The following is a 27,326-nucleotide window of genomic DNA, read 5'->3' as shown; positions in this document are numbered from 1 at the left end:
TATGACTTTAAAACTGATTAAATTTTCCATCATACTGGGGATAGTTTGAAGTGAGATTAATAGAAGGGAAAGTGCCATAGTGGCAAGAGTTTTCTCTGGCTCTTCAGGGAATAGAGTAATCAATGCTGCTCATCCACATCTGCTGCAGCCACCATTCATGGGCTGGTTGAAAGAGGTACTACATTTTGTATACAAGAGATAAAGTTGGGCAATTTGGAAATACTTAGTAAAAACCACGGTGTTCTCACTGCTAACAAGCAGTAGGGATATTGCTGACTTGCCAGGACTACAGATAAAAATTACCTTTCAGGTAACTCTGATGCATTTACATCAGTGTCCCTGCCAAATAAACCAATTAAATTCCATTTTATTTTTTCTGTTTTTTTAAATTAGGGTAGTTAGATTAAATTGCACGATATTGCTTCAAAACTTTGTGTGAATGTTGTGAGAAGCTCAAGCCAGCCCATGCCTACGTAAAATGCTCTTTTGGAAGAGACGTGAATAACCATAAGACTGAAATTAAAAGGAGTAAATTATATATTTTGAAGTCAAATCTCTGTGTTTAATCCGGGGTGCTGAGGTAGCATCAGCAAACAGTGGGATTGCGTCTTCTAAATCACCTCTTCTTTTCCTCCAGGTTCTGTGATCCTTTAAGATAGCAGATGTCGAGGAGAGAAGGAACCAGGCAATGCCGGAGGTTACTAAAACATATCCAAGGTGGATCTGGGTCTGCAGTGGATTTGTCCGTGACATGAGAACCCCGTCTTCCTTTTTTATTCCCTGCAGGTTGGCAGCATCTTACAACAAGGTTAATCAATAAATTTAAGTTCACCGATAAGATGGCGTGCTGCAGAGTTCGAAGACATATTTGCATCTCTTTTTCCTTACCGTGTTGCCTCTCCCAAAGTGACGTGACCTAATACTAGCAAAAACAATAAGATAAAGTAGATCATTCTCCTTTTGATGTGCATTTGTGAGTGATTCATAATAAATACTTTTATAAAACATTAAAATGATTTGTGTGATATGGATACTGCACTCATGTCTTCTGTCAGGCCCTGCAATGAAGGAGCACACGTGTGTCAGCACTTGCAGCACAAAAAAACTCCCAACAATTCAGTCTGTAATCGAATCGAGAAGGGGAACTACGGTCGGACACAACTTCCAAAAGCACTTCTTTGCTGCAGCTTGTGGGTCTCTCTGCATCCCTGCCCCTTTGCTGTGAACCCCAGCTCCCCCCTCCCCCTAACAGTGCAATGACATGCCGTCATGAAATAAATGACCTTTTCGCCCAGTGTTTAGATTTGCTGCAGGTTTCATGTTCTAGCGGTAGGCCTGTTTGATTTCTTGTGTTCTGAGGCCTGAATTTCCCATTAAGCAAAGTCTTCCTGCATGCCTGTAACTGCGGCACAGTTTCTGTGGCTCAGACAACACATTACTGGATGTTGCTGTTGTCTTCTGTGCCGTTTGCCTCCGACATATTCATCTTGCCCATGGAGTGGCCCACGTGGTTCACCCCGTCCTTGCGAGGTGGCATGCGCTCGTTGATGCGGTCTAAGCCCTTAGCCTCCTCGAAGCTGGTGATCTTGTGCTGGGGGGAGAACCCACGAATAGCTGAAGAAGAGGAAAAACGGAGGGTCAGGGTTATGTTACTCAACAATCTAAGGGTATTCCGCAAGTCGTGTTACTGTGTCAGACAGTTTACATGCACCCATCATGGACTGCATTAGTTTTGTGCTTCTCATAGTTCATTTTGGACAATTAGTTTTCCATGGTGGCTTGATCACACAACATACCAAAAACAAGAGCTATCAAAAGGAAGCTGAAGAGTTTAGATGTATTCCTCTGTCTTATTTATTCCACATACTTTGTGCAATTTACCAGAACCTTTTGCAAGTGAAGCAGAAAGTTAAGGTTGTTGTGAGGAATATGCTTAAAGCCAGGACCCTGACAGGAAGCCGGTCAATAAAAAAATTTGATCAGTCGTTTTTGATAAGAGCAGTTTCCAAATATCCAGATTAAAATGTGCTAGAAGCTTTCTGATGACTACAAAAAAAAGCTTTCAAAGTTTCCAAATATTTGTCAAGATGAGCATGCAAACATTCGAGGTAATACGTATAATTTTAACAGAAAATCCAACATGAATTCAAACCTGTGAACTTAATTCTCCTTTGTATGTTGCTAAATGTTGTAATGTCCATATTATATTAATAAATTGTTATGACAATCATGTCCATGATGAGTGAATGCAGACGTCTGGCAGCCATTATGAGTACAAGTTAAAAAAAGCTATGATATGATATATGATATATCCTCTGATGTGCCCAAACATGTCATGATTTCAGTGTTAGCTGCATCAAAAGTGTTATCACATCTAGGAGAGACAATCAAGAATAATAAGTACACTTCCCTTTGCTAATTTCCTTTATCATCATCATTACCAATTGTGAGTCACTGCCTCATAAGTAATGTCTAAATTACAAAATAAAACTATATTCAAAGTTTTTTTTTTCCCCAAGAAATTAAACAGCTTTTACAATCCAAATATGAGAAGTGTTCAATAAATAAAGTGACAATATAAAAACCCAGATTTACTATAAACTCACTGGAAACTATGATGGGTGAGATATTATATGCGCTTCTTGTAAAGAGAGGCACAAAAGGGTGTATGAAGAGGAGACTTTTCTGCTGATCTTGATCTAAAATGCGTACATACTGCCAGCACACCTTACACACATTTTACACATGTGTGACTCAGACACACTACATTTGGAAAGCAAGTTATTCAACATATATTATTCATCTTGAGAACAGCTTCTAATGTAACTTCTTCCCATTAGAAAGTAGTTGAAATATACTCTATGATGATTTTTGCTTTATTTACATAAAATCAACAAGTATTATTTTGAAAAAAGAACATTCCTCTTACTTTTTAACTCTATTTGGAGGAACTTCACAATAGGTTGGAGCTCTATGAACATAGAAAAGCTAAGCGTGGACTCTATATTGTTTCAACTATTGTCTAGAAATATTATATAGCAGGATACCCTGATAACATATTAAAGCAGTGGGGCAAGGAGCACCAGTTTTACCTTCTCTGTCCTCATCATGCGTCTCGATGGCTTCAATGGCTTCAATGGTGGCTGAAGGGGGGAGGAGGGGAGCAGGTTACTCCTGATAAAGCCATGCAAATGTACAATGCAGCCCCAGGGAGAAGGCGACTCATGTTATTTGGCCAGATGAGCTGTATACGTTCACTGTTATTGAAGCCAAACTCAGAGGAGCGCCATGCATTAAAACTGAGTTAGTGTCAATCTTGGGTTAGAAAGTTTTCATGAAAAGTCACACAAATAGATCCACGAAGAAAGACACAGAAATGAGATGATGGAAAGTGCGGGGGGCTGAGATGACAAACAAAGTTGTGAGAGCATCTGAATTACTTTTAATGCTTTGTACTCGTTTCTGCATGTCTGATGAAACAATTTATATCATTGCTTAGGAAGGTCCTTATCTGAGTAAACTCACCTGGTCCTCCTGATAAAAGCTGTTGCAATTCTCAAAACATTTGACCATTTACCACTTTTCCAATCATTGAAAACACAATACATAAGCACCTTATGCTACATTCTCAGTGTGGAAGATAACCCAAAGAAAACATTTATCCTAGTTACATTTCATCCAAGGTGTTGAAATCGGCTCTCATCAACTCCGCCGTGTGATGAAAATTGCATCTGCGTTCTCTTCTAGTTTGCACATGGTTCTGTGCGGTGAGTTGCGTGATTGGCCTGAAGTTTGTTGCCGTGTTTTATGCCGAAATGCACTATACGACATCAGTGTTGATATTTCGCTTTAACTGGTCAGCTTCCACTCTCCTGTTTTTGCATCCGCAGGACGCATGGATACTTTTGAGGAACATTTATCAGATGTGGTGGGGAATTATGTACATTTGCATGATTCTGCACTAAATGACTACAAAGACAGTCAAACATTGTTGTCCATGGAGGAAGGCTGTATGCGGCGGCATTCTCTCTTGTGAGCGATTTGTAAAAGCAAAATGGAGGATGGATGGGGGGGGTGGACACCCGGTAGGGTAGAGGCCTGTCCCCGAGCTTTTGTGAATAAAAATGTCCATGTGACTATGAGCTAAGATCAGATGTCAAAGGTTTTTTTGACAGAAACTACTTTTTCACATTCACTTTAACAAAAAAAATACAGAACAGGACGACTGCGTAAGGGAGGTGTTGTCACGCATATGATTTCTCTCAAAGGTCTTCAAAACAATAATGGTGGACAAATTATACTGTATTTCTATTTTTCCGTAGGAAATCATTTCTTAGAGCTGTTTATGCTTGACCAATCGTACTCCTTCAGTACAAGCGCCCTTACATATCTATGATAATTTTGTCACACTGAAATGTTTAAGATCATCAAAACAATTGAATCAGTCAAAGATAACCCAAGTAATTTGAAAAACATGATGATGATGATGACTTCTTTTGATAGTGGAGAATATCTGCTAAAATCTACCTGGCCCGATGTATGAAAGTAATTACCCCCTAAACCTATTAACTAGCTGTGCCACCCTTGGTGATGACTGCTATCAAGCACAATGTGTTAATTGGCAAAGTGCCTTTGCATCTCTCTGGAGGAAATTTGTTGAGAGCTTCTTTGCAGAACTGTGTTTATTCAGCCACATTGAAGGGAGTGTCAGGGCTTGTTAAAAGTAATACTACAACATCAAAATTCAGAACTTTTATTTTCAACATTTTTAGATCTTATTAAGATGATGTAGTGTTATTTTTTTCCAGTAGAAATAGTATTAAGTCTACATGAGGATAAGCATATTTTGACCACCTTAGATACAAGTCTAAACTAACCTTTTGTTGTTTCATGGGGATGGGATTTTGGCCTCAGTTGATAAGCTGCGACTACAAGTAAGATACTGACTGCAAATAACTTTGTCACAGAACCCTTAAAAATCCATACTACACATTAGCTGCTGAAAATAGACAGAAGAAAAATCTAAATTATACCCAATAAGGTTTGGATTAATATATCATTGGAAGATCCAACAAGAGACTAAAACAGCATCTATTGGCTGCTTTTTATTTAAGGGGGATTGGAGAAAGAGACAGATAGAAAAATAGATAAAGGCAATGGAAGAGATGAGAATGCTGACGAGTACAAGAACGAACCAAAATAAAAAAAAAGAGAGAGAACCAGTGCTGGAGAAAAAGACTTAGGCCGAGCCTTCTGCTCACCACTCTGCAGTGTCTGTCTGCCTCCAGAGAGAACCCCACTTGGCAACATGCCAGTGGGCGTCAGGCCCTTAAGCGTCAACACATTTTCACTCTCCTCTCTGCAGGAAGAACAGAAACAAGCAAGCAGGTCAGAAAGCTATGCTGAACCCAGATCAGACTGGAGAAAAAACACTTTGCCCTCACTTTCCCCACACATGCACACACACGCACACACACACAAATACAGAACAAACCTTATATAATGTCTGTGTTTCAAGATGTACACTACAATCATATCTCCATTTACTAACACAGTCTTCAGCAAAATGTCTACCTGAGAACTGAGAACATTTTGGCCATTTTTCCAATAGCACGGATCTTGTTTCTGATCACCTCTTTGCGAGCCGCGGCTGCATTGGCTGCAAACAAACAGAGGTAATCCATCCACAGCGATTATAGACATATTATAACAATACTTTATTATTTTCCTATTATGTCAATTTTGAGAAATGTATTTTTTGTCAAGTCAAAATGAAATGATATGTTCTCATGTCTAAAGATGCATCAATCATTAAGACAGATCAAACGCTGAAAGCTTTTTATTCATTAAATACATTAAAAAACAAACATGTGTATGTCTGGACCAGTAAGTATAGACCTTAATAACAAGTAATCAATCATTTAAAAAAAAAAAAAAAAAAAAAACACTCCATGCCTTCCTTCTAACATGCAGCTTTAAATCTTATCCTAAATAACAACTGCTGAGCTGTTTTCCCTTTCTGAACAGCGACGTGCGCAGATCTAGGTCAACCCTGAACCCACAATGTACCCGTGAGAAATATAAAAGATGAATTATGGAACGCTCTTCTTTAGACTTCTCACCATCAAATATCTCATCTTCATCATTCATGAGTTCATCATCAGAGCAGATGCTTAACACATTCACCAACATTTCGGTGACTGTGGAGGAAAGAGTGGACAGAAAACAGGTAGTCACTGAGCGGTGCGGAAAACAAACCGGGGCGTAAAGATAAAGTGCCTAACAGTGTATAAGAATTATTCACCTCCTTGGATGTTTAGCCATTTTCATTGCTTTGACGAAATAAGTAATTGCATAAATATTCAACCCCTTCAAAGTGTCTGACTTAATTCAACAGTGGTCTAGTCAATTGGTGCTATTAGTCTCACAATAAGTGGAATGGAGATTACCTGAGTATAAAAACACCTGGCTCTGGAAGCCTCTCACTGGTTAATCAGTATTCCTGGCTACCATTACAGCATGAAGACAAAAGAAATCAGCTAATCAGAGAAAAGGGTTACTGAAAAGTATATGTTAGAGGAGGGATACAAAAATAAATCTCTAAGCCACTCAACATCTTCTGGAGTTCAGTTCAAACCATCATCAAGAAATGGAAAGGATCTGGTCCTTTCCATTTCTAGATCTGCCTAGATCAGCGTGCATCTGATGACTTGAGAGGGAGGGATATCTATGCATCCACTCATATTATGTTTTTATTTAACTTTATTATTTAGCAGAAACCTGTTTTCACTTGACCGTTATGGGACTTTTTTTTCCCTCAAAAAAGCCAAACTTTGTTGATCACTAGTGATTTGTACAAGCTATAAAAAGGGTAAAACATCCAATGGGGGCGGATACATTTTACAAGACAACGTAAGAGAAGCGAGGGAGGTTTCTACCTTTTTCCCCAACAAATGGCAGGGACCAAGTAAAGACGTCCATGAAGTTGGGCAGCCAGTAGGGGTGTGGCGAGCAGTTGAACTGTCGAATGTTCATGACGTTATTTTCATATTTCAGTACAGCAGCTGTAAGGGAAGCAGCGAGAACAGGGGAGTAAAATGTTCCACTTGAACCCGACTCCTCCTTACAACCGACACACCTAAATGATGCTGTATGACATCCAGCTCGTTGCATACCATCACCATCAAACTACGTCATACTGCATAAGACAAACACCTGATTGTTAAGATTTGGTAAAAAATTTTGTTTTAATGACATCTATCTACATGTACTGCCACTGCTGATTTTAAAAAAAGCGTAGAGTTTTTGTGAAAAAAAAAAAAAAAAGATTTGTTTACAATCAGAGTTGCAAAAAACAACAGAAGCTGTGGGAATTAGACCGGACCGGACAAAGACACAAGATAACAGAGGGGATCACAAGGAAGATTCTGCTCCTGCAATAAAAGCTTCATTTATATCAAGGATTTCTTAAAGGCACATGTGTTGTATATTTAGATTTCAGGTCAAGAGAATTATTCCTCTGCCTGATTAACACAATTATATGAGGTCTATTGAGACATGAGAAGTCTATGTTTTTAATTATGAATTCACAACTTCATGATAAGGTGATGTCAAGATTAATAAAGCATTCCCTTTGAAGTAAAAGTAAAGTGTGAGTTCGCATCCGACAATTTGCGATCGCAAACTAATTACTAACTCTATGCCAGAAAGATATTGGCCAACGACACTGTGACGACAACACAACAATTACATTAATATATCCGACTCAAAGTAACTCAGGCTTGAGCTGTTTGTAAGCAGCTGGTTAAAAATGCAATGAATTGGAAAAATAACCTCGCTTTTCTGGCGTCGTTACTCTAAAATCTACCACAAAATCACAACTTTTTAAATGAAGGCAGAGAATACTCTTACACCTTCTCAAAGATACAAGGCTCAGTTTACATTGAATATTGTTTATTAGAAGAAACAGGAAGAGAAAAGAAAATGCAGTATTCATCCACTAGGTGGCCTTGCTGAGGCCAGGGATTGCTGACACTGTTACATCAAGAGGCATAAAGCCACATAAAGCCACATGGAGATAGTCAGCAATGCTGACAGTCCCTCCCACGCTCCCCATCTCCCATAGCCCATGGCAACCAAGATGCAGATCTGAGAACACAAACAAACGGGGGCTCCCTGATGCTTTATTATGCCTGTTCACAGCTAAATCACTTATATTAACGCACACACTTCAATTTGTTAGTTGAAATCATTTTCACGGAAAATCACAGGAAGTCTTGGTAATTATTTACAACTGACAGGGTGGCTTTTAGAGGATTCTCAAATGTCATATTTCACTTTAGTGACACATAGAGTCCTGGAAAATTTAGCAAGCATCTGTGAAATTGTGCAAAAAAAATGTAAATCTGAACTGAAATGTGTTTAAAAGAGCAGGGATACTTCAACTATAGGAGATAATTAATTAAGACACTTCTCTTTTACACCAATAGGCTCCTACTTTACAATTTTTTTAATACAATTTAAAAAATATATGTTCTATTTGACAGTGGGCCAATTTCTGTGACTCAAAAATCACCAAAAAACAACTCTCTAATGTGGAGAAATAAGTCAAAGATTAATGTAATAAAAGGTACAAAGAATCAATGAAAAAACTGAAAATGAGGAAAAAAAATTCTGACCTTTATTGTTGTAAACATCCAGGTAATTTGGTGCAGAGAAGATGGTTATGAGGGACGGGAATCCAGTTGTCTGACTTTTACGGTACATCCGGTAACTTCAGCATAGAAAGGAAGAGGTGAAGAAAGAAACAGAAAAAAAAGTTTATTCAGAAATTAAAAATCAAGTTGGATTTGTCTTCAGTCAAGAAATGTTTTATTATTTTCGCAGACGTGCTTTTTGTTTCAACGTACCCAGCATCTTGTGCTTCATGTGCTCGGATAATTGATAATAGGTTATTGCTCTGTAGGAACTCACATACAGCTGGATAACTGGAAAATAGGAGAAAACAACGGTGTTTAGGCATGTGGCAGAAAAAAATAATTAAAAAGGATTTTAAAAAATCCTAGAAAATAGTATAAAGTTAAGACAGATATTTAATAGGCAGAAACTTAAAAAAAATAGGCATGAAATACATTCAAATGTATTCAAGCAAAACATTACACTCTTTCATTAAATAATTTACTGGAGAGGAAGAAAGTAGAGTTTTTTTCATAGCATTCATTATTTCCTAAATGCACAAACCCTCACCCTGCAGCCGGTGAGGAAAAGATTACAAATTAAATGTTTCAACTTTTAACTAAATCTGTGATATTTCACCGGATCAGCAGATAGACATGAGTGAAGGTTACAGCAAGTATGACAATATCCAAAGTATCTCTAAAGTATCTATTTAGCACTTTAAGGAAAACTGTCAAATATGTGGCTGGTTATTGAAAAAATGGAAAAAGTTGAGAGTGAGCGCCTCTACATCTCCCATTACTGTTGTGCAGCTAAACTTTACCGAGTAAAAAACATGGACTCAATATGCGCAAGAAACTATTTAAAATTGTTCATTGTTACAGTTTCCCATATTTGGATCTGTTTTACTTTTTGCATTATTTTTCTCCTGATACATATTTGAAAAATATAGTGTTTGTTTTTTTATATTCTATAAGGCCATCACTATTAGGTTATCCATATTCATTTCTGCATCCTTGAGCAGTGGTCAAGAACAAGCTGCGGCTGACATGAAGCAGCGGTGAGAGTATATAGGCTTTAATTTAAAATGAGCTAGACTTAAAGAAGCTTTCCCAGACATGGTGCTACCTGATACACTACAGGGCACCTTTAGAAGTGTATGCATCTGCATGACAGAGCTTTTAAAGCTCATTGTAAAGAATCAAAAGCATATTATTATGTTACTTAATGCTAAAATGTATCTGTGAAGCTGCTCACTTCCAGCTGGCTTTTTGCTTTAGGATGGCTCTTATTTATTTATTGCTATTTGCTGATTTGTTCCTGTATATTTTAATTGCAAATTTGTTATTTAAAAAATGGTTTATCTTTGTGATTTTTCTTAAGCTTTAAATAATCAAAAATATTTCCTTTTAATCTTCTACACGTGTTTTTCGTGTGTCTTTGATCATTTTTATTGTTATTTGCTTTTCACACTGGGTCATTTTTTTTTTCTTTTTGCTGAAAGCGTCAAGCTTCACGCAGACAGAGAAACACCAGGACACCTAAAGCACAAAGAGCTTGAATGGAGGCATAAATAAGTAGCCATAATCTCTTGCTGATTGTTTCTCAGCAGGAGATTATGGCTACTTTAATAAATAGATCATTTTTGTAAAAGGCTTTTCCAGCATCTTTAGGGCACTAGTTTAAATTTCCAGTCGTTTAATTACTGCTTGCACTGATCATAATTCAGTGTTTCCAGATTAATGTGTCCGACTGTGAAGGCAAAGAATAAGGACACAAAAAGAAGCGGAAATGTTTTGTGTGTACACTGAGTAGTCACATTGGAATCTTCAATGCAAAACAGAATCACTAGATGTTACAGCTATGATCAATATTTGTTTCTGTGTGACACTAACAATAATTTCTTCATTTATTTTTACTCAATCATCGTGCTCATTAAATTACTGCCGGTAAAGTCTATACATTTTTTTAAGACTGTCTCTAAATTCCTGTTCTTTTTTTTCCAGCAGAATAAACCATAAAATTATTGCATTTTGACTCATGAAATTTAAGTTACATATCCAAATTGACTCAAACGTAAAACTCCTAATACCACCAAGTTAAACCTTCTCAGTAATAATCGTCTTCTGCTGCTCTTCCGTGCAGTCACTGCCATCCATGGACCCATCAAACTTTCAGCTGTGTTTAAAATATTAAAGTGCTCAAAGGTTTATGCCAGAAGAAAAACAAGGGGACTGCTGTGCCCTAAGCATCTAGCAAAACTGTGCCATCCTTCCCCTTTTATTTAGGTCACATAGGTAACACTCCCTCGAGGGGAAAAATATGCTTTAAATTACATGCGTCGCTACGGAAACATGTTCTAAGGTTTCCTCTGTGGCTGACATTTGAGTTTAACAACCCAGCAAGATACTGCACTCAAAAGAACGTTATATAACCGTTTCTATTAAAAAACATCTACAGAACATTTTAATGTCAAGACATAAGACTGAAACTCGCCTTGTTTCAAAATCTATAATAATATTCACACGAACTAATCAAACACACATGAATATTTTAGTCGCATTTTATTTGGTCAAACTACATTTATCGATTAATGCAAGAAAACACGGTATGGTTGCCCTCCGACCGTTCCTTTTCTCTCCTTTGTGAAAACGCACGATGATATGTGTTGGTGAGCCTGTGACTGAGAACGAGTGAGGAATCTGACAAGTGAGTATGAGCGAAAGAGACAGAGAGGGATGGAAGTGCTGCGTCGTGAGTGTGAAACCGAGAGGTTTTTTTTCCTTTTCTTTCACCTTAGATAATCCATCTGTGAGGCTGCTGTGTGAGGTCATCGCACTCATTTTCCCCCAATATTAAAAAAATAAATAAAATCTTCCTTAGTTCATCTTGTTGTAACCACTGCACAAAAAAATTACATGAGAGCAAAGATAGAAAGCCAAGACGAAACTTAAGCCAGACTTTAAGTCAGATTCTTAAAGTCTAACTTATGACTTAAGGTCAGATTCTGTTAGGTTTAACCACAGTGGTATCCTATCAAAAATGGGTCATTTTGACTTGGTCACATTTGTTTTTAGGTTACAATAACAAGCATAAGTGGTATTTCATTGTAACTTTATGTGGCTAAACAACTAAATGGAGGACACAGTTGTGAGGTGGAAGAAAAATCTTATTTGGTTTCCGGTTTTTATTAATAAAATCTGAGAAAAGTGGTTTGCATTTGCATCCTTATATATATATATATCCATCCTTATATATCCATATAAAGATGGATATAAGGATTTATGCATCCTTATAAGGATTTATGCATCCTTATATCCAATACATAAGGATGCAGAATGTTAGCAAAGAGCAATTTTTAAGTCACGTAACATATTCTTTAGATTTAGGGTTATACTTTAACTGGGACATCTTACGGTTTGAGTTAAACAATTCCATTGTAGCATAGCCTATACGTTAACCTCAACTCCACAATCAGGTCTTATGCAACCTCTAACAAGTTTTCTTCCAGTGCATTGCTCTCTCTGTCCTTCCATCAACTCTGACTCGCTTTCCAGATGCTGCTGAATTAGCACTACTTCAGTAAATTCAGATTATCAGAGGTATTCAGTTTTATGGAGAATTATTTATAAGTTTTCAATTGATTTCCAACCCAAAACACTGTCTTTATGAAGTTGCCATCATATCTTAACCTTGCCTTTGTATATACTGTGTTTGAAACAGATTTTCTTTTTTTTTTGGCATTTCTCTCATAGTTTTCTACTAGAATTTGGTACTTTGTGCTGCATCCACAATGTACGGATGCTGAGAGTCATAATGACGGAGAGGTGTGTTTGAGAGTGAAGGCAGAACAAAGCCAGGGGGAGATAGATGACTATAATAGCAGCATCCTCCACACATGTAGAGAACAATCCTCACTAGTGAGTTCCCATCTCACTGAAAACCAGTCGGCGACCATTTCACTCTGGTGGAGGAGAGAGAGCGTTTTGTTTTATTCATCTAAGGCATTCGGATTGTTTTGATTAAGTACTTTGACGTTTAGGTTACCATTTTACTCATAACGGCGTCATTTATGTTTGTGCTGGTCACAGTGTCATGTTTTATTAAACTTAACCTTTTAAAATGATCAATGTTTCATCTGTTACCATGAGCTGGAATAGACAACTATTATCCTTATTATCCTTTCCACATGGGAAAAATCTAAACATGAATCATAAAAAAACTTCCTCTTCAAACTGAGGAGTTTTAAAGTGATTCTTTTCTGAGCCAACTCTGCTGCTGTGCTAGCATAAACAGAAAGATGAAGATAAGAAATATGAATTTTATTTTCCCCCATGACAGTGCTAATGCTATCAGCATTCCAGTCTTCTGTAAAAAATGTAATAAAAAGAGGCATTTTGTGTTGAACTAAGTTGTTTTAATATCCAGCCAACCACAAAACAATGTTCTGTGTCCAGAGAAGCTAATTTCTGAGAATAAAACCTGTTTCCTTGAAGTAGTTGCACATTTTCTGAAATCATATGAAAAAGAGAAAAACCCTGAGAAGAGTACACAGCGTAATAACGGATAAAAATATTCATGGCTGTACTCATTGTTGTGTCTCTTGTGAAACTGCCAGAGGTCCTTGCAAAAATCAGAGAAAATTAAATTTTAGCTGTAATATGATTTTTAGCAGCACACTCTTGCCTGGACTGTGATTTCCCCTCTGAAGGAACCCAGGAAGTCTTTCAGATTTTTCCGGAGCCAATCTGGTTCAGGTTCTGAGCTTCCATTAAGAATATTTTTACTATAATTGCCCCCAACGTCTTCCCCTCTCCACCACCAGCTCCTTGCCATCCCACAGCAATATCAGGTCAGATCTCACCTCTTATTATTTTGGCCTGACTTGACTGATCCAAATCCTTTTGAGTCTCCTTTTTCCTGCCCATCCATTAAATCATTCCATCTCTTTATGAGCTTTTTGTTCTTTTAAGATGTCTTGCATTTGATGTCTATGAATAGATTATAATCTCAATATCTATTTTTAATCTCTAGTCACCACTTAGTCACCAGATATCAGTAAAAATTTTGATCTTATTTATATACGGTTCTCTTCTTTGATTTCTGATGTTTTCCTCAATCTAATTAAAGTAGAAATGATGCGTTCAAGAAAACCTGTGTAACCATCATTTAAAGCAGTCCAATTTATTGCAAAGTGTGACCTGCAACTCATAAGTGCTGCTGCAGACACAACAGCCACATGAGTCAAGTGACTGTGATCACTGTAGTATTTGGACTTTATGACAGGGATAAAGAGCAATGCAGGCTGAAATATAAAATATTTTAATACCCAGAGATCTTTACAGACCAGAGAATGTTAGCGGTTCTTAATATTGTGTTTATTTTTACCGTGGTTTCATAACAATGACTACACAGATGTCTCTCAAACTGAACTCAGTATAAAATTACGTTTCTACTAGTTTTCGTCAGAAACACCTGTAGTTGTGTTTCTACTAGTAGAAACTAGTAGTGGTCTTGTACTACAGGTATCGTGTTGCCACAGCATTTACAAGGTAACAGAAAAAAAAAGGCCAGAAAAAGGCGCCTGGAGCGGTGGTACTCTTTCTTTAAGCAAGGACTTAAAATGGTCTCACACTCATGTTTTCTGTTTCCTTCAGAGGTAAAAGATTTTAAACCATGAATGTCTGTTCCCAACAAGCTGTCGAAACAACCAACAAAATCCTTCTGACACGTGATTGAAATGCGCCTACAAATGCATTGTTATATACTGCTCAAAAAAATAAAGGGAGCACTTAAACAACATAATATAACTCAAAGTAAATCAAACTTCTGTGAAATCAAATTGTCCACTTACGGAGCAACACTGATTGACAACGGGGACCCTCGTCGGGTCAATCAGTGTTGCTTCCTAAGTGGACAGTTTGATTTCACAGAAGTTTGATTTACTTGGAGTTATATTGTGTTGTTTAAGTGTTCCCTTTATATTTTTGAGCAGTATATTTTAAGACAGCTAAATATACCCTAATTGTTTGTAAGTAATTCTAGAAACGATGAAGATAGCACATTTTCACGTTTTAAGTTGTACTCAAGATCGGTGACTTGAATTCATAAACAACAGCAATTCTGAATTTTAGGTAGACTAAATGCCAGGTATCAGATGTGAAAATGTTCATGTTAAAGTAGAAAATTTGTTATAAAAATATTCATATCCCTCGTATCAGGACCTCCTGTAAGTGCCAGTTTAAGAGGATAGAAATATGTGAGAAATCATCTGGTTGTAGATAAATGCAGGTGAGTCAAACCTGACATCAGCTCTGTGTCCAACTTATCTGCTCTTACTCTGAGAGTATGGTTTTCTCTGTGCATATTGTTAGTAATAATATCGATTGAAGATGAGGTGCATCAATGGAGTATCCATGCAGGACACAGACTAATTATGTCATTAGTGATTTTTTTGTGATGCAGAATAATTCAGGTTAAATCTGAATTGTCCATCTTTTTAACAAGAGACCAAAGTAGTTTAGCTTTTTTAAAAAAAAAAAAAAAACAACAAGCAAAGAACCTAAACAATAATAAAAAAAAGACTGTAAAATAACTATTCACTGCCAAACAAGAATTTACAAATCAGTTATAAAGTTCACCACTTATAACCTCTTTTGGAGGTTACCCTCAAACCCACATTATTCCTGTGTTGCTCACCTGTAGAAGTAGGAGCAACCTCGCACTGTGTTGTGGCTGAAGTATTCCTGGGTTTTCTCATTTCCAAAGTCTTCCAGAGGATCAGACCACAGCAGGTCACACATGGGCCCAAACGCTGGCGGCTCTTTGAACCGATCCAACTTAACAAGAAGAAGAGAAACGTTTTAAGGCAGGAAAAAAAAAAAAACTACAAAAATAACGAAGTGTTACGTGGCGAACTCCGTTCTACTGTTTCCCCGTTACCTTTTTAATGTCGTCTAAGGTGTGTATTTCAGGTGAGAGTCCTCCGTGGACACACAAAAACTGCTGGTTCATGAGTGCAGCCAAAGGAAGGCAGTCAAATGCATCCATACACGAGTCATAGACCTGCTCTGAGTACTTGATTTTACCTGGTAGACAAAACGATGGATCAGCTGTACGTATGAGAATTTATGCTAAATCTCAACTCATATTTTTCACTAAAACATTTAGCTATCAACATCAAATTTTCATCTGTTGACAGAAAACTCCAACCTTTCATACTGTCACATGTGCTAGACTATAGTGGATTAGCTCCTCCAGACATGCTGCAGGCTATGCAGAGCGTACCAGGACTAGAAGAAAAGCCTCAAACGCAACACGTTGAACCCTGCGAAGGTACTCACATTCTTGTTTGAAGGTGAAATATTCTGTCAAATGTCTACATTCATGATTTCCACGAAGTAAAAATAGCGTCTTTGGATAGAGGATTTTCAGCGACCAAAGGTATAAAACACACTGTCAGAACAAACAAACAGACAAGCATAGATTTTGTTATTTTAGAGTACGCATTCACTGCTTTTAACAATAGTTTTTTTTCCTTTCAGCAAACACAAAAATATATTCTCACCTCAATACTGAAGTAGCCACGGTCAACATAGTCCCCGAGGAACAGGTACCGTGTTGTGGCTGGCGATCCTCCCACTTCAAACAACTTCATAAGATCAAAGAATTGACCGTGGATGTCCCCACAGACTAGAAAACGAGCAAAGGAAAAAAAAAAGAAATATGGAATGGAATTAAAATTTTTCTTCTGAATGTTACTTTTTTGAGCACAGCAACTTTGTCAAGTTTGCCAAAAAAAAAATTCCTGAATTACATAAACATAAAGAATTCCTTTAAATTAGAGATACATCAATAATTTTTCATATTATTTAAATGGATATATATATTCTAGTTGTATTTGTATTGTGTTTACTATTAGTTCAATCTAATAATCTATTTAAGGAAAACACAGGCCTCGTGATAAGTATCATTTCAATTGTGTGTTTTAATACAGCTCTAATTTATCAGACCCAACAAAAACAGGTTAATAGGTAACTGAAGTGTTTTTTGGGGTATTTTTTGTGATTTTGGTTTAGTACAAAATAATGAAAACCAGAAAGGCATTTTTCCTGTTGGTGAAGTCGAATTTTATTATTTGGGAGATCAAAAAGTACTTAGGAGGGAAAAGGAAGCTTTTACATCCCTTGATGCCCAGCAGTAGGAAAACTTGCAAAGGAAATCAGTGTGACTCCACAGTCAGCCTGAGTCAAGCATCTCCATGGCAACAAACCGTTCCACTGGCCAATGAAGGGTGATATGAACTTAAAATCCTTTCTTGTGGTATTATGTGTCATTTAATGAGATGAAAAGTGATGTCAATAAAACGTTTAATAATCCATCAATTTCTTTGTCATAAATTGATCAAGCATGAGATTATTTTGTCTGGCTAACATTTCTGCAGTCCTTTAATTGGAATATCAAAAAGTGAAGTTTTTTGTTACTCCAGTTGTGCAGCTGCACAAATAAAATCGCTTTATCTTGCATAGTACTGGGGTCAAGGTCGTGGCATTCCCAATGTTCACCTGCAGAATAACCAGGTCCTTTTGCAGTGACATTACCACTGCAATGTCACTGCAAATGACCTAACTGGAGATGAATGCCACATGAGATGTCCCTAATGGTGAGATAACAAGGATAGACCAGAAAGTAGGTCAATTTATCAGATTCAAGCATAAATGTATCCACATCATTGGAGACAGCTAAGAGTGATTTTGAATAATGTTAATAGTGAGTCATTGCTGCAATATTTCAGTTGCTTCTTTAACATTAAAGGTGTGCGAGAGCTCAGTGTCGACATTTTCACAAAATCTTTGGCAGCCTGACTTATCGTGATCAAATTGAGCGTTCCTCCACATCATGGAAAAGATATGCAGATTTGCAATAGTGAGAAGTGTATATTAGAGATAAATCAGCAGATCAGACTCTCAACAGATACCAAAAATCAGTCTTTACCAGAACAACGTCCCAAGAGATCATCCCTAATGTTGATCAGAAAGAAAAACAATGTGTAACAAAGCTTACATCTAATCACCAGGAAAATAAATGCAGGTGTTGAGAGAGGAAGTCAAAATCAGGCATATAGAAAGCAGTATAACCTCAAAAATCAATCCTACTGGAAGCACTGCATTATTTTATTCATTTAAAATAGACAATACACACACATTGGTGTGAACCACATGCCTTGTGTTTAATCTTTACAGCAAACCTGCTAGTTTTTAGCGTCTATTCACAGGAAGCTTTTGTCTATATAAAAATAAAAAAAGGTAAAGAAAGGTAAAATAGCATGAATAAATAATGTTTGTTCCATTTTCACATGTGAGCAGGTCTGCCCCGACTGAGGCCTCTCTAGGCCTCTACCTCACCAACATTACAATGAACATATCAGTTTTAGTGTAGAAATGTAGGCGATTGCTTTGAAGGGCCTTAGCCATCCTCCACAGACATCTGCTACGCTATCAAAGGACCATGTCGCCTTTTTTATCGTCAGTCTTGCAGTGACATGGGATAACAACAAATCACAATGACAATAGTCGAGGTGTAAATACAAATTCTGACCCATCTCATGCAATCCGTCTGCCACGTGCAATAATGTGTTGAAACAGACGTATAAATCTGCGCCTATGAAGATCAGAAGATATTTATGCAGATACAGTGACAACAAAACAATGGTGATGATGTTTGTAAACAACAAAGCAGAGCACATTATTGGTGCTGAGATCATCAGTGAGTAAAGCAAGATTTTGTCCACGCAATATGTCTGTTGTTTGTACAAAATGTAAAAAAAAAACAAAAAAACAAACAAACACATTTATAGTTTGGAAATAATGAAGATGATCTGTGTTACTGACAAGACCTTTAAATAATTATGGAAGTACTTTGAGCAATTACATCGAGGACATGATGGTAATGAGATCTTTCTGTGGTCTTTAAGGCCTCCTTTCTCTACTTCTGAGAAATGAGAAGCGCAAACCTCAAAGGGGTAGAAGAAACCCAAGCCCCCAGGGAGATGTATGCTTTTTTCACAGCGAACACTATGGCTCTGGAGTGCAAACCTACATCTCATTTCCTTGCTGCCTTCAATTTTTCATTATCAACTCGCTCTGTCTCGTTCTCTCCTGCTCATCCTCCATCTCCTCTCGCTTTTCCGTCTCCCCTATCAGCTCCACAGTGGCCTTCGCCCACTCAAAGCTCAGAGCAATGTGTGTGGGAGACTGCTTGTGTGACTAAAGCAATCAAACACACACATGCGCACATAGGTGCAGGCCCGTGCACAAACACCCCATGTATTACATGCAGGCGAAAGCCACATTGAAATTCAAATGCAGTTGAGCTCACAAAGACACGAAACAAACGCACAAATGCCCGCAAACAATATTGTTAGAGATTTTCACCTCAATACATTCTGCATCTATTTAGACCAGGAGGCTGAGGCCTGAAGATGTGACTTTCGTCAGTTTGTCACTTCTGAAAATGTTGAGCTGACCGTGGGCTAATTAATTAATACTGGTGCTTATATGTATATTTTTAATATCGTGCATCTTGTCGTATTAAACAAATGCGCGTGAAAGTAAACAAAGCATTAACGAACCACGCGAAGTGGTTTCAAATCAAATGTCCAAAGAACTAAACCTTTGGGAATCAGAGGAAATTTAAATTGTCCTGTGTTATATGTTGGTATATTTACAAAACAATTCTTTGTGGGTGTAAATGTAAAGAAATAAAGCATAATTTCTGAAATGCCAACTCTTATTAAGTCTATAAAGTCTTTCTGTGTAAAATACAAAATTTGCCATGAACTGAAAATGTCTCAATTAGTTTCCTTTTAATCCAGTGATTTATTTTTTCCTACATCAAAACAATCAGCGCAAAACTACTTAAAATTTAGATCTGACCAGGGCAACGCCAGCAAAACTCTGCTGGTAAGTTCCTATCTGAACCAAACATCGACTGGCCTGAAACAACAACAAAGATCAAAAGAAGGAAGCGCACTAAAAATACTCATCCTGAGCAACACCAAAGAACAGACTGTCTGCGATAATTATCTACCAAACTGTTGCCCCAGGGCCAAAATCAATAACTAAATAGTGCATGCTTTATTTTTAAGACTCATTTTCAACTTTGGAGTCATTATTTCTTCCTTCTTCAATAAAACTACTGCAACCCACTACATCCGACAATACAACCTCGAATCCTCGTCCAGTTTTGTTCGGTTATTTTAAATATTTGAATTATTAACATGACCGCAGATAAGATTACATTTAGGAAAGCAACTGTATTCTTGCTGCCATTTCCAGACTAATGATGACGAACACACGTCTACCTCATTTGAGCATGAGCTATTGTCTTTCCCATTTTAAAGAGTAGCTCAGTAAAAAGCTATTTTCATACTTATACAGCAAGGACAAATAAATTGAAGGATTACTCATTAAAAGCTCCTCAACACTGATACATGCGAACAAACAATAGACATCAGATCAGCGACTAGGAGGTACATCAACATATCAACGATATATGTGATTTAGATGACTGCTGAAACAGATGTGTGCTAAATTTACTGGGAGTCATCAGCCTCAATTGTACATTACCTTTTTAGATAATTGTCCCCTGTTTGGGGGTGAAAATAAACACCAGGGATGATTTAAATGGGATTGAAAGAGGTAAACAAAACTGCTTAATAATAAAATGGCTAGCTTTAATTTAGGTGAGTAAGCTCCACGGCTTTGATGCTAAACATCACTGTCAGAAAGAGCCCATTTTCAAACTATGACATATCAAAACATATGTAGTGAATTACAGTCTTTCATATGTTCAACTGAAAATCATAAAAAAATGACTTCCAGGTTTAACCTAATTCAGCTTGCCATGAAAAGCTAGGAAACATCTCTAAACCATGTGATACCTGTGACTGGTGCCTCAATGTCAAGAATAGTTTTCTCCTGACGGAGGATGGCTGCTCCCTCATTGACGATTCGGAGCGCGACAGCTTCCTCCACACGGCCCTCCTTGGTCAGGTGAGCCTTCAGCAGATCCACGCGAGGTTTGCCTTCACAGTCGAACACTTCCTTCATTGTAAGGCGGTGGCTCAAGGGGAAGGGGACAGCTAAGGGAGGACAGAGCATAGAGGCAAAAATTGTAATTCAAATAATTGGCACACGGCAGAAACATCAGTAACTGTTAGTGCTCCTGACAATCCAGCTATTAAATGATTTGTTTATAATGTATGATATTCACAAGAAGATCTGCTTTTTAATGCAACATATTCCAATGCGGATGTGGAGTTTTGTGTTTTCTGATTTCTGCATAAAACATTCAAGCAATTGGTTCACTCTTCCCGGTTTCCTAAAGCGTGTGGTCATTAAATCTGCACCAGTCACCTACCCACCAGACAGTCTGTGAAACTGTGAAATCCAAGCACAGATCATTACTTCGGTGATGGCAGGCAAGGATTATTGTTATTGTTTTAAAATTTGCAGATGATCTGTGTGACTACTAGCTTCTGGGCACATGCACAAACAATCTAGATACACAGATAAAGTGTCAAAAGAATGAATAATTTACATGGGAAGAAAATGTAAGTCCAGTTTGCTAATTTACATTAGTGAGAAACGAAGGCACCAACACACTCTTACTGGAAACATGCACATATGTTATAAGTCAACAACAATATTAAACTCCGAGAATGAGCAATTGCATGTGTGCCAGATTTCTGCAGTGTGCAACTAACAAGGCCACTCAGCACAGCCAGAGAAAGAAAAGACAAAGAAAGAGGCTCTGAACTCAATGTGGTGAAGATGGTCTTTAATAATGAATGCTAAACTGGAGAAATCTCAGAGCCACTACTCCTGGGATAATAAGGCAAGCCCCTGCAAGTGTAGTTAAAGGGCCTAAAATTTTTCACAGGGCGCAGTGTGTATCTGTGATGGCGACGTGTGCTTTGACACTTAACCAGCAAGTACAAAGCAGCGTTGAACGCACTGCAGAGAAAGTGGATGAGCCTACTACATATGACAGCGCTCAAAAATCTGTTTGTTTTGTGTAAGCAGAATAAAAAGCAGTTACCAGTTTAAAACGCGAAGAAACAATCTATGATATATGAAGCAAAATCACCTTATTTCTGCAAAGTTAGCATAAAAATTAGACAAAAGATGGAGGAAGTGCACACCATTTCACTATACTTCTCAGTAAGTCATTTACTTATAAACATTCTTTGTTGTTATATTTCAGATAGTATCGTTTTTTGTTTTTTTTTAAGTAAGGTTTTGTCAAAACTTGTAAGGAGTTAATATCTTACACAGAGAAGTTAAGTGTCTATTCATTTAAAATACAGCTTATTGTCCCTGAGGCTAATACCTGGTCCAGGAAAGGCCAAGCTAATAGTCCGAAGTTTACAGATGTCCAAGAGGGTTCAAGTTAACACTGTGAAGACAGTGGGTAGTTTAAGAGGGCCCACATGGATGGCCCGAAGCTGATGAGTAGCCCAAGAGGGGCCAAAATGTTGTTTTAAAGCTAAGCTTATAAGCTAATAGTTATTCTTGGTGAGACCAGGCATATCTTAGTCCAAGAGGGCCAAGCTAACATTTGGATGCTACTGGCTGGTCCAAAAGGCACCAGGCTAACAATATGAAGATATCAACAAAAGGAAGGGACCATTTTGGATGAAACAAGGCTATAGTCTGAAACAAATCGCAAGTCCTAGGTAATGCTCTGAAGCTAATACTCCAAACTAACTTGAAACTAAAAGCTAGTCCAAAGGGCCAAAGTTAAAAGTCTGAAGCTAAACAACTAGTCCAAGAGCGACGAAGCTCATGTTCTGAAGCTGAATGGAACATGTAAAAGAATTTATTAGCCTAAGTGTTTAATAAATATGGTAGACTAAATATCATTCAAACCACTGCAATGTTTTTGTTTTATTCACACCACTTTACATTCACATCAAAAGGTTACTCTGTGTTACAGTTACTCTGTTCTCAGTATGTTTCACACAGAAAAATTATTTTTGGTGCAGCACCTCCAACGTCCACTTCTTGAGGAAATATTCACAGATACAAACATAGTGACAAGTAAAAAGCTCACAAAATAGTCTTAGCATACTATTCTGAATAAAACAATAATAATATTTTTCTGAACTTTGACTCTTGCAAATCTTTCTTTAACAAACAGTATACATTTTTTTCATCTGATTGTTTTAGTGTGTATTTGTAAAAATCAGTAAATACAAATTTAATGTGACTTTATAATCCAGCGTCATTGCACGACCTTTGACCTCATACAACTGTGGATTACCCCAAAATCTCTCTTTTGAACAGCAAAGCAATCTTAATATTGTTTATTTCTAGATTTTTATTCATTCTTTGCTTTTTACTAAACTGGAATGACATTGAACCTTAATATTAATGAAATACATCGACCAGAGCTTTAGCAATTTGGAACAATTTGTCTGGAGATGATCACTAAAGAAACTTGATAATAAAATATTTCCATTCAATTGTGGTTTATTCATTGCACTCAAATTGTACAGCCAAAACTTAAAAGCATGCACGTAAAGAATAAAAAATAACAATATTCACATATTCATATATTTCTTTAATAAATTAAAACATACGTTGCTTTTTTATTTTTATATCGTAAATGTAGCTCCTAATTCTTCTAAAACAATTGATCATAAAATAATTAAATGAATTCTTAATTCTGTGATTAGAAAAATTTACTCGCTGCGTATTTACTCAAAATGCATTTAGCCTATATATTTTTATAGTAGTCTTCCTAATATGGGTAATAACAGTAAAATCCTAAATATATAATCCCTGCATCTTATGTAATATTTTTCCACAACACCTTCTGCAGAAGCAAAGGCACATTATACAAGTACACTGATATAGATGTGTGGTGCAGAGATGAAAAGCTGACTTCTGCTCAGCGCCAAGCTCAGCTGAGCTATGAAATACTGTATGTTGCCGGGCAACAGCAGCAGCAGCAGCGGCAGTGGCAACAGCAACAGCAACAGCAGCTGAGTGTTGGAGTGCAGCCAGTGGTGCTCCAGAAAACTGCAATTTGCACTGGAGGTTCACATAGAGACAGTGATTTATTAGACTCGGTCAGGCAGCTGACAACAGAAATTTTCCAATCAGCTTTGAATAAAACTTGTGTTGTATTGTGTTCATGATGCCTGACAAATATTCCTAAGACAGGTTATCACGCTGAACAATTGAAAAACATAAAATAAAACAACCATGTATGTAATAAATATTACTGCAAAAGAGAGATCCTGGATCCTATTAGGAAATACTGTACAGCCCCACATGCCTGGACTAACTAGTGTTGGTAGGTGTCAGGTTCCCTTCACACCTCCATGTGCAACGTCTACACACTGTGAGATATTGCACTATTTGAACCTCCAAACTAAATGTATGTATTACATTTAGCAAACACTGGTCCACTTCTATCTAGTCAAACTGTTTCATCGGTGTAACTGTCATTAGAAGTGACTTTAGGATGAAGGAACAAGTGACAAAGTGAGGAAAGATTGTGCACAGGTAGAAATGTAGCCTCCTGCCTGTTGATGTTAACAGTTCAGCAGAAAATCAAACTGCACTGGCCAGCAGAAACCAAAGCTTTTTATGCTCTGTCAGGTCAAACATGTATGCGAAAGAACAACTGAAGATAAACCTATTTTGCTTTAGGTTTATGCCCACAAGGATAAAAATATCCCAGTTTCACGCAGTGAGTGCACCAGAACATAATAACTCACTATTGTCATGATGGCAAACTTTGATCAACTGATGCCACTGTGATTCAGTGCTTTATGACTGTTTTTTTTTTTTTTTTTTTTTTTTACATTAGGCACGCTGGGAATTGTAAAAAGAAAGGCTTGTCTCTTCAAAGCCGAATACCAAAATAGGAAAAGCAGATAAAAGTGACAAAAGGAATATCCGCAAGCCTGTCGAGAAATAACAAAACCTCTTACATGTTTTAGAGCCTCTAAAAAATGACACTCGAACTTGGATGTGAGTAAACGTTTTCCTATTTTAAATGGTCGGATAGTTTCTACAAAATACACAAGTAATAAAACTGAATGCATAATAACATGTTTAGAGTTTCGGACTCCTCAAAGTGTTTGGTGTTGCATGCTCATGTTACAAAAGCAAAGCGTTTCAGTCAGAAAGCTGGCCGTGTGCCTGTGCTGGTGTGGACTTTCTGTTTGCTTCACACTGTTTTTTCAACTCTTGGTCAATAGTCATTTTTGTTGTTCAAATTGCCAATCATCCTTAGATATACAAGTGTGATGGCATGGCTTCCCTCTATAATATGTCCAATATTAGTAAATCATGCCATGGCGATATCAGATGCGATTAATCCCCATTTTCCTTCGATGTTGCTCAGTTTCTTCTAATTCTGTGCAATTTAGTATTTTTGATAGAATCAGTTACATTGAGGAATCAAGAGGGTAATTGTTACCAATATATTATTTCAGTTTTAATTTGTGCCACATAAGTAAGGAAAATGCATTTTTGGGTTTAGCATTGAAGTTGAGTATGTTGCTAGATTACAATAAGAGATATGTCAAAGATATGTCAAAGAGCAACATTATAACAAAGAGGAAAAAAAAACCAAACACTGGTTTCATTTGTTTTGTTCTAAGTTCATGTTTATGAGCAACAATTTCCGTTTACTGTTCCATCAATTACTCATTTAATTCATATATTGTTTATTTATTGAACAATATAATGAATTGTCTACATTCCCAGTGTGGTCATGTGAAGTGTATACAGTCATATCTAACAATTTAGAGGCTCAGACATTAAACTCGCATATTAGAAATGGTTTTACTAGTTAAACGTAATCTTATGTTTTCATTAGGTGTAAGTGTAAATTCATCAAAAATACAGAAATAAAGGCTTAGTCTGTAGATTTAACCTATATAATGTGCTTTTGTGAATGGATATATTGAAAGGAATTAACTTTTCAATAATATTTTAATTCATTGAGTATCACACCAACTATTTCCCCAACTGCAATATTAATTTTAATGTTGCAACATGATGAATAGATATAAAAGTAATTTTTCACACACTAATATTTGAAAGATAAGCTATCTGCAACACCCTGTGCAGCTCAACTCTTAAATATATCCTTTATGTGTATTATTTATTTCATTTACAACAGCGGAAAAAAAACCCTACTCCACACAAAAGTTGGAATCCATGCAAGTATGAATTGGCACTAAATGAAAGTGCTGTTTTGGTGTCTCTGCTATGGAATCTGGACAACATTTTATCATATCTAGTTAAAAATCTTGGCTCTAAACCTGAACTGACAGATTCTTCTCCACCCATTTTCGTTTCCAATCAACAGCAGAAGTTAAGCATTGTGGTTTCTTATTGTTATATAATAAAAAATACTGCTTGCAGTACGAGCTTTGTTGGTGAGTGGGTGCATTTGGTAGTGTGAGGGGCAGCAGAAGCAGGTGCTCTTTCATTCTGTTAAAAAAAAGTTAACTTGAAGCTTATATTTGATGCTTCAAAAGATAATTATCCCTGCGTTTCTCCAAATCTTGAGCCTGTAGTGGTTCTAGTGCTGATAGATCTGCTAGGCCATCCTGATAATGCACTGGACTGTATACTACAGAAATATATTCATGCACAGTGCAGATGCATGCTGAAAATGAGCCGGGCCAAGTGAGCTATGGCAACTGTGAGGACCTCATCATCCCACATCGATCAGTTCCATACATGCCTTTTTTTTCTTCTTCTTCTTCACTATTCCCCCTAATCAAATTAAAACGTGACTCACTCCTGGTAAAGTATATCCCATTAAATGTCAATTTCATGCCCCCTTCCTCCTCTGCTGCCCCCGTTAAAGCCCACGAAATCCTGCTGCATCACTGCTCCAGCTTCTACCACAAAGCTCGCCAACTGAGCTTTTCTTCCTCCTCACTTCTGCCTGCCTGCTGCAGCCTACACGCCATGCTACTGTAAAAACCGAGCAGCAGCAGCAAAAAAAAAAAAAAAAAAAAAAAAAAAGATCCAGTTAGATCGTGGAATGCATGCATATATGTAAATACAGATATATGTTTGAGCAATGCTTCGTGCTTTTACGCCTGACTTCCTTGGGGGGAGAGCTTGTGCAGCAGAGGAAACCTGGGATTTGTTGATCAACATCAAAGCTTCTCTTGTCCACTATAACCTCCCAACCAACGCAACTTAATCAATCATTATGGCACGATTAAAAACAACAGTAAAGGGCACGTCCCCCCTACCACCCCCCGTCCTTAACCGCAGCGCTTGAGATATTATGTAATGCAGCCACATCCGAGCGTGTAAATGCAGGCTAACTTACATTTTACCACCCGATCGGTGGGGTTTAAGACGGTGTCAGCGTTAGACATCTTCATGGGCAGTTGCCGTCTTCGAGGCTGAAGCAAATTTTCCTTCACCCCAAGCTCTCTCTCTCTCTCTCTCTCTCTCTCCTTTGCAGGATCAACTCTCGATTATTTCGCGTCGAAATGCGGATGATGCTGTGGCATCACTCACACGGTGTTAACGCCGGGTAGGACTGCAGCTCCCCAGGCAGGGATAGAGGGATGCTGGCTGCTGTAGGATCTACTTCTG

General features: G+C 37.5%; 1 protein-coding gene across 2 annotated transcripts; it reads right to left on the bottom strand.

Annotated features, from left to right (window-relative positions):
- Nucleotides 1–555: 555 nt before the first annotated feature.
- On the bottom strand, nt 556–27,326 carry ppp3ca (protein phosphatase 3, catalytic subunit, alpha isozyme). 2 transcript variants are annotated; one of them, XM_008427054.2, is made up of 14 exons: nt 27,055–27,325; nt 20,618–20,818; nt 16,244–16,368; nt 16,020–16,131; nt 15,619–15,764; nt 15,376–15,515; nt 8,910–8,987; nt 8,679–8,773; nt 6,939–7,064; nt 6,123–6,200; nt 5,575–5,659; nt 5,262–5,359; nt 3,093–3,143; nt 556–1,614 (listed from the first exon to the last, which is right to left on the bottom strand). In XM_008427054.2, the coding sequence occupies exons 1-14, from the start codon at nt 27,107–27,109 to the stop codon at nt 1,436–1,438; spliced, it is 1,569 nt and encodes a 522-aa protein (XP_008425276.1). In that variant the 5' UTR covers nt 27,110–27,325; the 3' UTR covers nt 556–1,435. The 2 variants fall into 2 exon arrangements, with proteins under 2 accessions (XP_008425276.1, XP_008425277.1); XM_008427055.2 differs by lacking the exon at nt 3,093–3,143 and having other exon boundaries at nt 27,055–27,326.

This window comes from Poecilia reticulata, linkage group LG14 (assembly GCF_000633615.1).
Source record: "Poecilia reticulata strain Guanapo linkage group LG14, Guppy_female_1.0+MT, whole genome shotgun sequence".
Classification (NCBI taxonomy): Eukaryota; Metazoa; Chordata; class Actinopteri; order Cyprinodontiformes; family Poeciliidae; genus Poecilia; species Poecilia reticulata.
Note: the sequence above shows the minus strand (reverse complement) of the source record. Positions and strands in the feature narration are given on the sequence as shown.